The sequence below is a fragment of the Piliocolobus tephrosceles genome, chromosome 11 (assembly GCF_002776525.5).
Source record: "Piliocolobus tephrosceles isolate RC106 chromosome 11, ASM277652v3, whole genome shotgun sequence".
NCBI classification, from domain to species: domain Eukaryota; kingdom Metazoa; phylum Chordata; class Mammalia; order Primates; family Cercopithecidae; genus Piliocolobus; species Piliocolobus tephrosceles.
This window is the reverse complement of record NC_045444.1, coordinates 74,534,155-74,548,950: the sequence shown is the minus strand read 5'-3', so window position 1 is coordinate 74,548,950 and position 14,796 is coordinate 74,534,155. Positions and strand designations below refer to the sequence as shown.

The 14,796-nt window shown below is 32.1% G+C and overlaps 1 protein-coding gene across 33 annotated transcripts in view; it reads right to left on the bottom strand.

Annotated features, from left to right (window-relative positions):
- Positions 1-14,796, bottom strand: part of GULP1 (GULP PTB domain containing engulfment adaptor 1) — a 320,008-nt gene that overhangs the window by 103,989 nt on the left and 201,223 nt on the right. For all 33 annotated transcript variants that reach the window (XR_004229212.1, XM_023212402.2, XM_031936478.1 and 30 more), the window contains one exon: positions 11,154-11,215. Coding sequence is in view for 31 of the 33 variants with exons in the window: in XM_023212402.2 (XP_023068170.1) it covers positions 11,154-11,215 (62 nt within the window). In the remaining 2 variants the exon portion in view is untranslated. The remainder of the gene's footprint in view (positions 1-11,153; positions 11,216-14,796) is intronic.

Here is a 14,796-nt window from a genome sequence, read left to right as displayed (position 1 = left end):
GACAGTAGTAGCTATGTGGAGAAATACACATATTCAAGAGGTTTTCAAACAAACACAAAGTCTCAATGTTTAATTAGATGTAGACGGTAAGGGAGGGGAACACTGGTCACAGCTGATACATGTGGCAGAGTGCTTTTTTAATGGTATTTGTATCTATAACATCCTTTTTCCTTTCTTCGAGTAACTGGCTTGGCTTTCCTTTAGGGACCTACCCTTTCTCCACAAGCAGTCCATGTTGTCTGGGAATGCATTATGTCACATGGGTTAAGTCAATGAGTTCGTCATTCACTGGCTGGCATGAACACATTATCCAGAGATTGACTAGGAAGGGCATATGATCCATATCAAACTCACAAGGGTCAAGAAGATTCTATTCAGAAAGGTGAGTTTGAGTTATTAGAGAAGTGGATCTGAGAGCTGTCATGTAAATCTGACTCTGCCAGGGGACAGTAGGAAGAGTCTGAGAACTGAGGCAACCCAGTGAAAACTGAAGGGAAGAGATTATCAAATGAGCCCTGAATCAAGTTGGCCTAGAGACAGTCCTCCCTGTGAGGTGTTCTTTTATGTAAACCAACGCATTCCCTTTCTTGCTGAAGCCAGATTGAGTTAGATCTGTCAGTTGAAACCAACAGTCCTTAGTGGTGTTTCTGGCTCAGATAGAGGAGGATAAGGTTATTGAAGACTGTCACAAGCCTGATTTGGGATTTATCCTTACGTTATATTAAGGTCTTTTAAAAATTATGTGTCTGGTAGACAAATGTTTGGGTCTGGAGTTTAGGGATGATATTTAGGCAGGAGAGTCATCAAGAGATGGATGGTGATTTAACTCATGGGTATAAAAGAGACTTCTCAAGGGGAGTAGAAGAAAGAAGAAAATGTTCTAACGATAGAACCAGTAGGAATAGTGGAACAGGACAATCAACATTAAGACATATCAATTATATAACTAAAATGTAAGGATAAAAAATGAAGTCTCAGGCATCCAAGAAAAAGTAAGACACCTTCAAGGAGGGAAATTGAGATGAATTCAGATTTTTTTCTACAGGAGAATAAAGGAAGAATGTGCAACAATGACTGATGTTCTGAGGCAAAGAAAGATCCAAACATAAAGATGATAGATATTCTCAAGTTTGAAATACCCCACAAAACTTTCAAGTCATTGGGTCATTTTTAGAAAAAAATCTTGAGGACAAAAACTGAAATTTATAAATATAGGTCTCGTAAATAGAGAAGAAATAGGAAATAAAGTGTTTGGTGATCTGAATGCATTTGAATCTTTAATTTAGATTAAACTGCTATGGAAATTATAATTTCAGAACAAAATGTAAACGTTGCAAATCCTGGCAAGTAAAACTAAAATAAGAAACAAAAACTGAGGTGGAGTATGTTACCAGGCAGAAATGTAAGTCAGCTATTCACTTTATCATTCATGTATGATATGCATTACTGTCAAAAATTGAAATGTGCTACTAAGGAAAAACACAATAATGCCAAACACTTAATGACCTTCATCATCATCTTCTTGAACCTTAGAACAACCTTTTAGGAACTAATATCTCTTTTGGCAAAGAGATAGATATATAAAAAATTTAGGAACTCCTTCGATTCACTTCACTTTTTTTCTTCTGTTAAATTCAAGTAAAGTTCAATGTTATTTTAAAACAGTATCCATGTTATAATTCCTTCCTTCTCTCTCTCTCTCTCTCTCTCTTCCTTCCTTCCTTCCTTCCTTCTGAGTCTTGCCTTGTTGCCCAGGCTGGGTGCAGTGGCGCAATCTTGCCTGCAAGCTCCGCCTCCCAGGTCCACATCATTCTCCTGCCTCAGCCACCGGAGTAGCTGGGACTATAGGCATCTGCCACCATGCCTGGCTAATTTTTTGTATTTTTAGTAGAGATGGGGTTTCACAGTGTTAGCCAGGATGGTCTCGATCTCCTGACCTCGTGATCCGCCCACCTCGGCCTCCCAAAGTGCTGGGATTACAGGCGTGAACCACCGCACCTGGCTATAAGTTCGTTTTTTCAAAAGTTAATTCTTCCTAGGAGTCTATCCATTCATCCCCAGCATCACTTTCCTTACTTGTAGTTTCATGTTATCAATTAGTTGTTACATGGGACGTATAAGTAGTCCAATTTCACTTGGCTTGTCTAAGGATTAAATGAGATGACAGATGTGAAATGCTTAGAAAATTATTGGTGGAGTCTTGTTTATATGTTAAATGTTATTTTTTTTTTATCTGTATATCCATTCTCGCACTTGTATTTATGCAAAGAAATGCCTGGAATACTGTTAACCAAAAGTCAATGCTGGGTTATTTCTGCCTGATAGAGTTTGAACAATGTGTTCATTTCTGTAATTCTGTGCTTAACTGTACTGCTTAAATTTTAATAATTAGCACATAACGTGTTTCCAAAATAAAAGTTATTATTCTGAAATACATAACACTTTGAAGACCTAATAATGTAAACAGTTGACTTTTCATTGTGTTATTCTGTGTTTTCCATACTTGGAGATACATTTTCCCTCAGATTTTGCTTATATGAATTACACCATATCCCAGCAACCTCTTTGTACTACTTTGCTATCACATCTGTGCAAGATATTGAAAGAGGAGGTGTTTTAATACTATCTGATTTACTATCTGGAGTCTATGTTTACATTTATGAAAATGATTTAAAGGTTTAGAAAGATAAACCACTTAGTTCTAGCAAAAAGGAAAACAATAGATGATACACACTTTTCTGGAAACTGAAGAAATAAGCACACAACAGGAGACTATTCTTAAATGTAAAAATATGCATAACAGCTCTGGAAATGAAGTTTCTCATAGTTCAAAATACTACAAGAAAGACAAACATGACTTTATTTTGATGTAAAATATGTGAATTTATGTATATGTTGCCTAAGGGATGAGAGATTATTTCCTCTAAAATGTCTCTTAAAATGAAAGAACATTGTAAGTAGAAATCTTAATTTGTCCTCTGAAGAGATTTTGTGTCTCTAGAGTGTGCTGGCCACCTGTGTTATCTTACACCTTTTGAATAAAATGACAAAGAGTGAATCTGGAGGCAAATTGCTTTCACCTACCATTTTCCTACTTAATATATGAAATGCAACCATATTATCCATTGGTAACATTGATAACATCAATGTTCACATCTAAATTATTTCCAAAACCTTGGTGTTTCCTGCCACATTTTACTTCTCTTAACAATCCTTTCCTCTTCATTCTCATTTCTCCTGCGTTTTCTGTTAAAAAAATGACAACAACAATAAGAATAATAAAAAAAAATGCTCACCTGTTTGCTAATTTTCTTTTATGCTGATTTTAGTCACGTATATGCTGCTTTTAGTGGCTCATCAAAACACCATTACTGAAATGGTATTGATAAAACCATTAAATGTTTTTTATTTTTTGGAAAGATGTTTTTTCCTCCAAAACTGTATCTTTACTTTTCCTTTCTGCTCAGATCCTTAAGTCTCACAGTCTAGTCTTCAGAATGCTATTGCTTGACCCTTTTGAGACTAAATCAGTCCTTTCCTTCTTTACATTCTCTAGCTATGAACAAGCTTTTTAAAATTATTTCAGCTGGGCATGGTGGCACATGCCTGTAATTTCAGCACTTTGGGAGGTCAAGTTGGGTGGACTGCTTGAGCTCAGGAGTTCAAGACCAGCATAAGCAACATGGCGAAACCCCATCTCTACAGAAAAATTAGCCAGGCGTGGTGGTGCAGGCCTGTAGTCCCAGCTACTCAGGAGGCTGAAGTGGGAGGATCATCTGAGCCCAGGAGGCAGAGGTTGCAGTGAACCAAAATTGTGCTACTGCATTCCAGCCTGGGTGACAAAGTGAGATCCTGTCTAAAAAATAAAATAAAAAACAAAAATTATTTCATCTAGGGCCAAACACATCTATGCAGAAATATGAAATAAATGATAAATATATTCAACTTTCAGAAAATGTCCTATGTATAACTAGATGCTCTGAAGGTGAAGAACCATTTAAGGACATAGATAACACCAAAGCATTTTTATCCAGGAATTATGTTAATAAAAATATCATTAAGCAAAGCAGAATAAAGAAAGATACAATACTTCATGGAAGCTTAGACATATGGCCTCTGTGTTAGGGAGGCTAATACATAGACTTTATTTAGTCTACTTAGCCCATTTGCATCTCTGCCAAACCATGCCTGGTTTAAAATGATGTCCAGAGAATCATTTAACAGACAGGGGCAGGGCTCCACACATGAAGCAATTTCACATACAACATATACAAGTGGCAGACACATACATACATTTTACTTTGTCTTTAGCTCTTTCATCTGCTGGTTAATTACTCTCCAAAATTAGAAGCAGTATATCACAATAAATAGACAAATGGATGTTGAAGAGAATCAGATACTTGATTTCACACCTAATTTGGCTACTATCTTCCTGTGTAAGCTTAAACAAATCACAACTTCACTGCATCTTGAAGGACTTTATCAAGAAAATAACCGAGTTTGAATAATGAATACTAAAGTCCTTTTCAGAACTGTCTTTGAATCCATAACACATATATTGCATTTTTTAAAATAATAAAATGATACTATAGTAAATACTGAAATGTAATGGGGACTAAAAAAGTTTTTAGTTCCTATTCAATAATTTCTAGCAGCTATATAACACTTTGATAGAGTACTCTCAGATGTAGAATAACAGTTTGTAATGATAACCTTCAGAATTAACTGAAAGTTTATCTCAAGAATTTGGAAGCTATGCAATGCTAAGTGTTTATTGCCATTGCCCTTTTTCCATTTATTCTTGTATTTTATAAGCACATACTAGCTATTAATACAAGTCACAATTGAACAACCTTCCAGTTGTTACTATGCTTTTATTTGCTTTCATATTTTTTTGGCATAAAAAACACCGTACAGTTTCCCACTATAGAGAGGACAAGGGAAAGGTAACATTTTACAGATTTCTAATTTCCTTTTAAATATTTGTCAGTATTACTTTGACACATAAAGCAAAAATTCTAAGTGGTAACAGATCCCAAATTATCAATACATATTATAGTATATATTATCTCTTTAATTGGAAAAATGATGGTTAGGCTTCAATTTATATGCTCATTCTTTAATTTTAAAATGTTTGAAATGAATACAAATGATATATATTAGCATTATTAAAGACCAGTTTTAAAATCTAATAAATATTTTTTAAAGGTCATGTAACACCAAATTTTAAAGTGGTTCCTATGTTTCAAGATTGAAGACTCATTTTTGGATAAATGATATAGATTATCTGGAAATGCAATTGAGCTCTTTATGTTTCTTATATTTCCCCTGGTATCTACAACCAGCAAAACTGGCAAGTGCTTATGTTTGCTGCTTTTATATAAAGCTGCTCTAAAGAATCTCATGAAATTGCAATTCAAAACCATTTGGGATGTTTCAACAAGGCATCTCATCGATTACAGAGTTGTACCTTTTGCCCAACTTTCAATGATTCCACAGAGTTGAATCTGAAGATTTTTCTTTCTTCATTTCCTTTTTTTGACACACTAATAGATGTCATTTATTCCTAAAACCTGAATTTTTTTCAATTAGGTCATATACCAATCTTAATATCTCATTGAAGGGTAATTTATCATATACTTTCAAAAAACAATTTAAAGAACATTAGTAAAATGATTTTTTTATATAAAGATCCTTCTTTACTATGACTCATTAAGCCACATAATGTTGTAACTTTCTCTCTTCATTAACTGATTACTTGTAAAACTCCCTAATGGTTTCAAAAGGTTTACAAGGACTGCCTTACATTTCTGTATTTGATTTTTAAGACCAGGACAATCTTTGTATTAATATTTTGCTTCAGAATAAAGTTACCTCAGAGTGTCTCCTATTACCTCAAGGTAACAGGAAAGTATAATCACAATGGTATTATTCTTTAATGATCAAAACATTCTCTTGTACATAATTCCACCAAGGTGGCAATATTGAGTCTCCTGTTGTGCTTCAGGAAAAAGTATTCCTTTCCCATAGAACCTTTCAAAGTGGTCACTGCACGTACTTCAGTTGATGCAAACAGACAAAATAAAAAACCTAATACACATTCTAAGTAGTTTGTTCAATTTTTCAACACTACATTATTCTCAAGAGATAGTAATGACTAGTGTCAACTCCAGAGTTGACAGAACACTTTCTATAATGATATTAATAACGATAAACTTTTGTCATGCCAAACACTGATCTAAGTTTTAAAAAATATATATTAACTCATTTAAATATCCTAACAAACCAGTTTGATATTTGTAGTTATTAATCTCATTTACAAGTAAAACAATTCAAGGACAGAAAAGTTACATAATCCTGACAACAGTTGAGAAAGTAGAAATTTGAACCCAAATACTTTGACCCAGAAGTGGCTGCTCTAATTAGTGTAATAGGATACAGCAACTGTGTGGCTATAAAATTCTGGTAGAATCAGTGGAGTTGTTGGTATAGAGCTTACTCTTTAGGGGTGCATCTGAGCATGTCAGATAGGTGGGTTCTGATTTTTCTATGATTACTATTGGGCAGGTTTCGTTAAAAGTTTCAAATGTAAGTGCCCAACATGTGGTTTTCAACCAACTAAGGGTTAGAATCCTCAAGTTCCAATATCTTAGTGTCACATCTGATATTACATATTTTGTGTGTGGGGGAATGAAGGCAGTGTTTTTGTTCTTTGTCATTTTGTTTGTATTCTGAACCCAAATACAGGCTCATAGTTTATATATGTTGGCAAATTTAGGTTGTAAAGATAGGAAAGGCTCACTAGAAACTACACAACTCACTGGGTCAGCAAGCCTCCTCTCTGATTAACATACCAAGTGGCAAACAGTGCACATGTCATATGTAAAACTCTGATACTCTAGAAAACTCTGAAATGTAAGGTAATCTTTCTTTGTAAAACTCTCCTTGACATTTGAATTTTATTTTGTTGGTGATTATCTATGTAGTTCTCTCACTTGTAAAACTCCCTGACATGGTTTTGAAAGGGTTTGCAAGGAATGTGTTATATGATATTTCTATATTTGATTTTAAGATGTTCCATAGTTTAGAAGATAATGGCATAGGTGTTGGTTATCATTATGTAATTTTCTTTCAAAATTCTTTCTGTGTCTCATGTGACTGTTTCCTCTCCACAGGGACGTCATAAGTTTTTAAGGTGAAGGTCCATGTTACTATTTGTTTTAGATTTGCTCACTTTTAGAGCTTGGAACACAGTAAACAGGTAATCAAGGAATGTTGACTCTCTTTACTGCTGCCTCGTGCAAAGTAAGGTAGTAATCTCTTTATAACTTCATTCTTATACATCCTTGCATTTTTGTATATCTTAAAGAAAGATTTTCATAAAAGGATAAATACAGTAAACTTTTGGGGGGATAATTATACATTTTAGAATAAAATCGTTAATAAAAATATTTTAATGAAACATTTTTCACAATTCTTCATCTAGGAAATGGCTGTCTCACTCTAACAATAATAAATTGATTAAAATATAAGTCTGCCAGCATTTTATCTTTATAGAAAAGAGAGTTTAGCATTCTCATAAAAAATTGAAGGGAACAGAATTTTTTAAATTTCTGCCTTAATGTTCTAATTATAGTATCAATAAGAATCTAATACCTAATCTATTGATTCTGTCAACTTTACTTTCAAAATACATCCAGATTCAACTTTTTTGCCCTTGCTACCCATCTCTAAATATATGTCCCTATGACCCACTACATTGATTTCATGACCACATTTTTTCATGGGTAATAACCTTTAACTTGGAAACATCACTACAGAGTACACAGGATAATACAAAAGATTACCAATGAATATTAATGCTGTTACTTCACATTAAAGAAAACTCTAAACTAATGAACCCTACATAGAACAATGTTTATTTTAAACCATCTATTATTTTATATCAACATATGATCTGAAATCATTGCACCATGAATATTAAATGTGAATTTTTGAAATCAATGTTCCATAAATTGAAAGAATGTAGAAATAAAATGTGTTCTATAAAAGAATTATAAAATAAAACAGAATACTACTGCTTTAAAACTGAAGACACTTAAACATAAATGTTATTACATATTTCTCCAGGGAGAATAATAATTCTTAAATAGTTCTGTTAAATTTATCAGATTAATTTGTAACCAGTGGATGCCAAAAGTGAGTGAAGTAGCAGAAATCTTTTAATGGTATGATGATTCTCCCTTTTAGTCAGGATGAAAATAGATATTCTTTCTTATTCTCTGCTTATATACCATTACTATGCTACCTCAATTCTTCCTCTGGAATATTAAGCACATCTTTATTTTCCACTACAAATTTATCTACTACCCTATGGTAAACTTATTACCACAACCTTGGACCATTAAAATAACTTCTTAAGAGGTTTAATGTCATTCTATCACTCCTGATCCAAACTGGAACCTTTTTAGCACTACTGATTTATCTTCCTAAAATCCTGTTGGACTTGCTAACAACCTAAACTGTTGCCTCTGCCATTCAAGGCCTTCCCAATTTGCCTTTTTAACCTTGTCCATCATTAATACTTGTATGAGATCAGTTTTATGTGTCAACTTGGCTAATTTACAGTGCCCAGTTACTCAATCAAATTCTAATCTAGGTGTTGCTGTAAACTTATTTCATAGATACGATTAACATCTCTAATCGGTTCACTTTATGTGAAGGAGATTATCCTGGATAATCTGAATGGGCCAGATCTAATGAATGGAATGGCTCTAAGAACAGAATTGAGGGACGGAACTGATGTTTGCCTGAAAAAAAAAATTCCACTATTTCAGACACTGTTGTAGCACTAACTCCTTTATGTCTATAACAACTCAAGTGATAAATTACTATTGTTACCATTCCTATTTATTGATGAATAATCATAGACATAGAAAGGTTAAGCAATTTTCCCAAAGTCACACAGTAAACAAGTGTTGGAGTCACGATATAAACCAAGGAATCTAGCTCTAGAGTCTGTATTATTCTTTCTATTGTGTCAAGCTACTTTCTGTGGTCATGGATCTGGTCTTCAAGTGGCATATTCTATAACAAGAGATACAGAATACCTTGAAAAGTAACTCTACTATGAAGTCAACTTAAAAAGTACCACAAACAAAGGAATTCAGAAAAAAAACTAACATTTTTCAAATGAATTGACTGCTACTTTGTACACAAAATATACATTATCACTCATGAGGCTATATTAGAATAGATAAAACCATCCTGCCCTTCCATATTGTACTGGTCCCAGTCTGGGGAGATGTTTCTGTACCCTCTACTTCCTGTAGAATGTCTTAAAATTGTTATGCACCTGTGAATTGGCACAGGCAACTTTTCCATGTAGACAAGCAGAATGACTGGCAGACTTAAATGTAGATCTAATTATAATATAACCTTTTAATCTTTTATAAAGCTGTTTTTCAAAATGAGGCATATCAGTCACATAAAAATAATATTGATAGTTTCAACTGGAACATATAACTCCACTATGATTGATAATATCAAAAACTGAGCATGCACTTTAAAAATCACAGTAGCTTTCCAGATTAAAATATTTTCAGTGTAGATTTCATATAGTGTATCAATAGCTAATATGAACAATATCTGTGGAAATGATGGATAACAAACAAATTTTTCTCATTCAGTTAACTAAACTTTTCATGCTAAATTAGGGCAATCAACTTGTATGTTAAGTTTATAGAAAAATTCATAAGCACTGTAGTGATTTCAAGTATAATATGTTTATACAGAAAATATTTCCGATTTCTTTGCTGGTAAGTCAGCAAGAAAAAAACAAGAGATGGTGCACTCTCCAAATTCACTGCTGAGCAACAGCTCTGAAAGAACTTCTTCTAGATAGGCTTTTAAATGTTTCTTCCTTCTGATTCAGACTAAGATAAGAACCCTAGATGTTTTCTACCACACACTGTTAATTTTCTCCTCAATAAACATTCTTTAATTTTTCCTGAAATAATTGCTATGCCTAATCTGACTGTATCCCAGTGTATACTTTACTAATCCATCAACATTTAAGTTCTCTTATAAAGATATAGTTTTGTTTTCCCCATTTCATCTCCAAGTTCAGTTGCTTTTAAATTTGACTCTAATATTTCCAATCCCCTCTTTAACTCATATCTGTCTCTTCCAAATTTTGACTCAAATTTCTCTGAAAATTATTACAAGTTTGGTGATCATTAACTACAAAAGAGCATCTTTCTTTAAAGTCCCTGTTGTAAACTGAATTCACTCATTTTTTTCAACAACAAATGAAATCTTTAGACACAGAGTATAGATTAATGTTTCCAGTTCTCTATTAAAATGTAGCAACTTGAACAAAAGAATTTTTAAAAGGCACCTTTTTGTGTGCTTTTTAAAAATAATTTAGGGTGGGCAGAATGGCTTATGCCTGTAATCCTAGCACTTTGGGAGGCTGAGGCAGGTGGACCACTTGAGGTCAGCAGTTTGAGACCAGCCTGGCCAGTATGGTGAAATCCCGTTTCTATTAAAAATACAAAAATTAGCTGGGCATGGTAGCGCATGCCTATAATTCCAGCTACTCCAGAGGCTGAAGTGGGAGAATCACTTGAACCCAGGAGATGGAGGTTGCAGTGAGCCAAGATCTCCCCAATGCACCTCAGCTTGGCCTACAGAACACGTCTTCATCTCAATAAAATAAAAATTTAAACTTTGTTCTTTTTTTCTTGAATGATAATTACATTTATGAAAATTGCAGCTCATTTCTCTCATTTGCAGGTTTTTATATTTAGGTCGTGTAATGTAACATTAAAATATTTTTAAAGAAAGCTAATTTGTTAGTGGTTTGAGTTTCTACAGGCCATGATATTGCAAATATTTTTAATAATAACCAAAATCACTTGAAGAAAACACATGTTTCACTTAAATAGTAATTTTAAAGAATATACTTTTAAAAAGAGAAACTATTCTACAGAGAAAAATAACTTCCCATGCCACAATTATTTTATTTATGTAATCTTTTTTCAGAAATCACTTACCAGGAAATGTCAATATATAAGCAATCTAAGATTAGCCATGAATCAGTAATAATACTATAACAAAATAAAATTAAGTAATATATGAACTATTTTTACCTTTGCATTATAGGGAATGAAATGTTTAGATAAAGCTTCAGGTGTATGCATCCATGTTTTGTCTGCAATAAAAAATACACAGAGTTAAATTTTAGGTTTTCATGGTGTCATATTCATGCATTACCATTTGTAGGACATCTGAGTATTTCTAATTCTGAGATTCTTTGCTAAATTGAGAAAGAATAACCACTCAGATAGAAGAACAATGCAGCTGGGGAGTGATTATAGGATTCTTTCTTTGGTATAAAAGTCCCTAGCTTTTCTTTTTAAAGTTTTCAAATAATACAAATGATACCAAATTTTAAAAGAACATATAAAAACAACATCAGAGGGCTATGAGTAATTACATTCATTTGTGATTTAAAACAAGTATCTTTCTTCTTTCACTTTATGCTCTCATGAATTATAGGTTACTTTTCTTAATTCCTAGAACAATAAAATATAATCTGCTCTTTAACTCTTTGTGAATATTATATTGTACCATCAAGATTTAGCTATTCTAAAGGGAAATTATCATATTATACTAACAACTGCATTTGTATGAAACTGAAATAAACCAACTTACTATGTTCATTTGGAAATCAATATAATATTGTGATAAATCTTTATTCTAAATTTGAAGAAACAATGATTGAAGGTCTTCTCTCAGGAGTTTTGGATAGAAATAGTCTCAAATGCAATAAATCAAAATGTTTCTTAGATAAATGTTAAAAATATTAGAAATAAAAGTAACTCAAAAGGATAGGATATATTAAAACTAATTGTATTATATATTATTTATATCTTGTTATTTATTTGTTTTACTAATATTTTTAATTTAAGTTTTGAAATTTATTAATATGGCCCACACATTTTCCCCAATATTTTGATGAATGCATAAGCGGGAGAAATAAATGTTAACATTTACATGAAACAAATTGGCTTTTTTTTTGAATCTCCATTTATTTGGAGTACGACTTCTCAATCTTCAATGATATTTTGTCTCCATTCGTGTAGTTTTGTATGTATCTTATTTTTCATGGGAGTTTAAAAATTTAGAATCAGTACTATGAATAGAACAAAATCAAAGATTTATTTTACCACGAAACATATAAGTACAAACTGGAAGGAAATATTGTATTACTAACAAAGTATTTTCAACATTAAATTTAGATTTTTTAAATGCTGTTAACAGAAACTAACTTGATACCCTTAATATGTTCTTAAACTGGGTGAATGTGAAGACATAGAGAAAATGGCACATATTTTTGGAATGTAAATTATTTTATACCATTTGAATAATAATGCAGTATATTTATATTAAACTTGTTTATGGGGTACAATGCAATATTCTCAAGTATTTCCAACAGGAAAGATGAAGGGCCAAGAGAATTGGGGCTATTTCTGACTACCAGAGGGAATATATGATAGCCATACTTGGGTGAAATATTTTGAACAGCAATACATTCTAAGTTTTAAAAAAAATTGACATTGACATTTAATGTGTGAAATTTATATTTTCTATATGGATTTTCATCTTAGCTATAGTTTTTGTGATTGCTAATGGAAGTAATATGATTAATTCAAGAATAATTTGCACTTAGATTTGGAATATAGTCTTGCTTTTATACATTAAAAGAAGTTAATCACAATACTTCTTCCAAGGCAATAAAACACAAAACAAATAAAAAAAAACACCTTTAGGAAAACTAAAAAGACGTCCAATTTCTCCTTTTAACTCCTTCACTTAATTCTTTTCATGTCTCCTTTCCAAAACATACAACACATCTGAGGAGCATGTAAAGTCTGACTAAACTCTCACTACGATGGGTCATACTAATCCTGAGGCAGAGAGGTATTAATAATTTCTTTCTCCATAAACCACTATTACTTGAAAACTGATGAAACTGACTCTGTTATAGACTCATATTGCAGCGACCTAAAATGAGTATACCAAGCTGCCTCTGCTGACAGACTAAAATAATCACAATATTAAATTTCGGTGGATAAGCTGCAGTTCCTACAATGACAAAAATCTGCATCCATATATCAAGTGCTTATAATTTAGTGCTTGTTTATTACATAACCTCAAGTATGAGCAGTACAATTTATAAAACCTGAAGGATTTCCCAAATGTGCTCTTACTGTCATCCTCATTTATATTTTGGCAAAAAAATGACAAAATAAGACTCTTTATATTACCTTATAGATATGACTAAATCTTGAGTAGGGAATAGATATGATGGTCTTTGGTCACTATATGTGTTCACAGAAGGTATTAGATATATGAAAATGTGCAGAAATGGTAATATAGAGATTCTAAAAAGAGTTCCCCTTCTTTGAATTAAAGTAAAGTCACTAACTCAATATTGAACACTTACATGAAGGAAAATGCCAACATTTCAACATATCTGACAAATATCAATGTACTTTGATTGCTGGGTCAATAAATTTAGGTTTTCAAAATGCATTTAGATTAATAACTCATCAAGAAATATAGAGTAAATTCATTATTTTTGTATCATCAGAGCTTACAATGGTGAAACAACTACTTTTGAGTACTTTAAATTTAAAACTAAATGCTGGTTGATGAATAGATACATTTGAATAAAATGGTCGTTAAAAAAAGTAACATTTAAATATTAAATTTTAAGTGCTGTGCATTATGATATCTACTCGACAGTATATCAACTAAATTTAAAAAATGTAATTAGTTGAATTATTTAATCATTTGCATGTTATTTTATGCTTTTTTACTTAATGATTTATATTTGATGTAATAAATAGAATATATAATTTTTTTAATTAAAAGAGAAAATTAACGTAGGGAAAGAATCTAAAACAAAGACAATCATTAAAATTTAATCTATTATTATATTTGACTAATTTTTAAAGAGCTTTTCAAAAGAGCTCAAAATGATATGACTCTAATATATTCAGCACTCTTCAGAATCTCTGAGTAACTCTAACACCATTAGAGCATTTGCAAAGAAAATCAGTGAATTCAATCAAGAAATTCAAACTTACTAATTCGGAGATTAAATTAAAAAAACACACACAATTATGTTTAGGTTTAAGATGGTCTTTTTTCCTTAGGCTTCTGAGGTCCAGGATCATTTAGTAAGATTACATGTGATGACCAAGTATACTGGGTAGGCATGAAATAAAGAATAAGCTTTTACTGATAGAAGATCATCTTGATTTGTTTAGGATACTGTACACAGTGTATGTTAATGGTAGTTTTGGAAACATGACTTAAATTAAATATTCTCTCATGATATAATTACAGCTCATAGCTCCAGCTTATCCAGATATACAAATACTCTCACAAAATTTAAGTTTTTTATCTCAAATTAAAATTTAATGAAATAATGCTATTGATGGAAACCAGGAGCACAAGCTCTAAAATTTTTTTCTTTAACAACTTCACCAAATGATAGAGTCAGAATTGATTGGTGAATTAAGGTAAAATTTTCAGTTTCAAGTTCTAACTTCAGGTTGGAGCAAAATATTAATGAATGAATTCCTGATCCTAAATCATTAGACCTGAAAAATAAGATAAGTCAAAATAAATTCAAAGTGAATGAAGCAAATCAGGAAATAACAAGTGCTTCTGCTTCTTGATTCTCTGAATCACTCCACTATTCCCATAGTTGTACTCCCA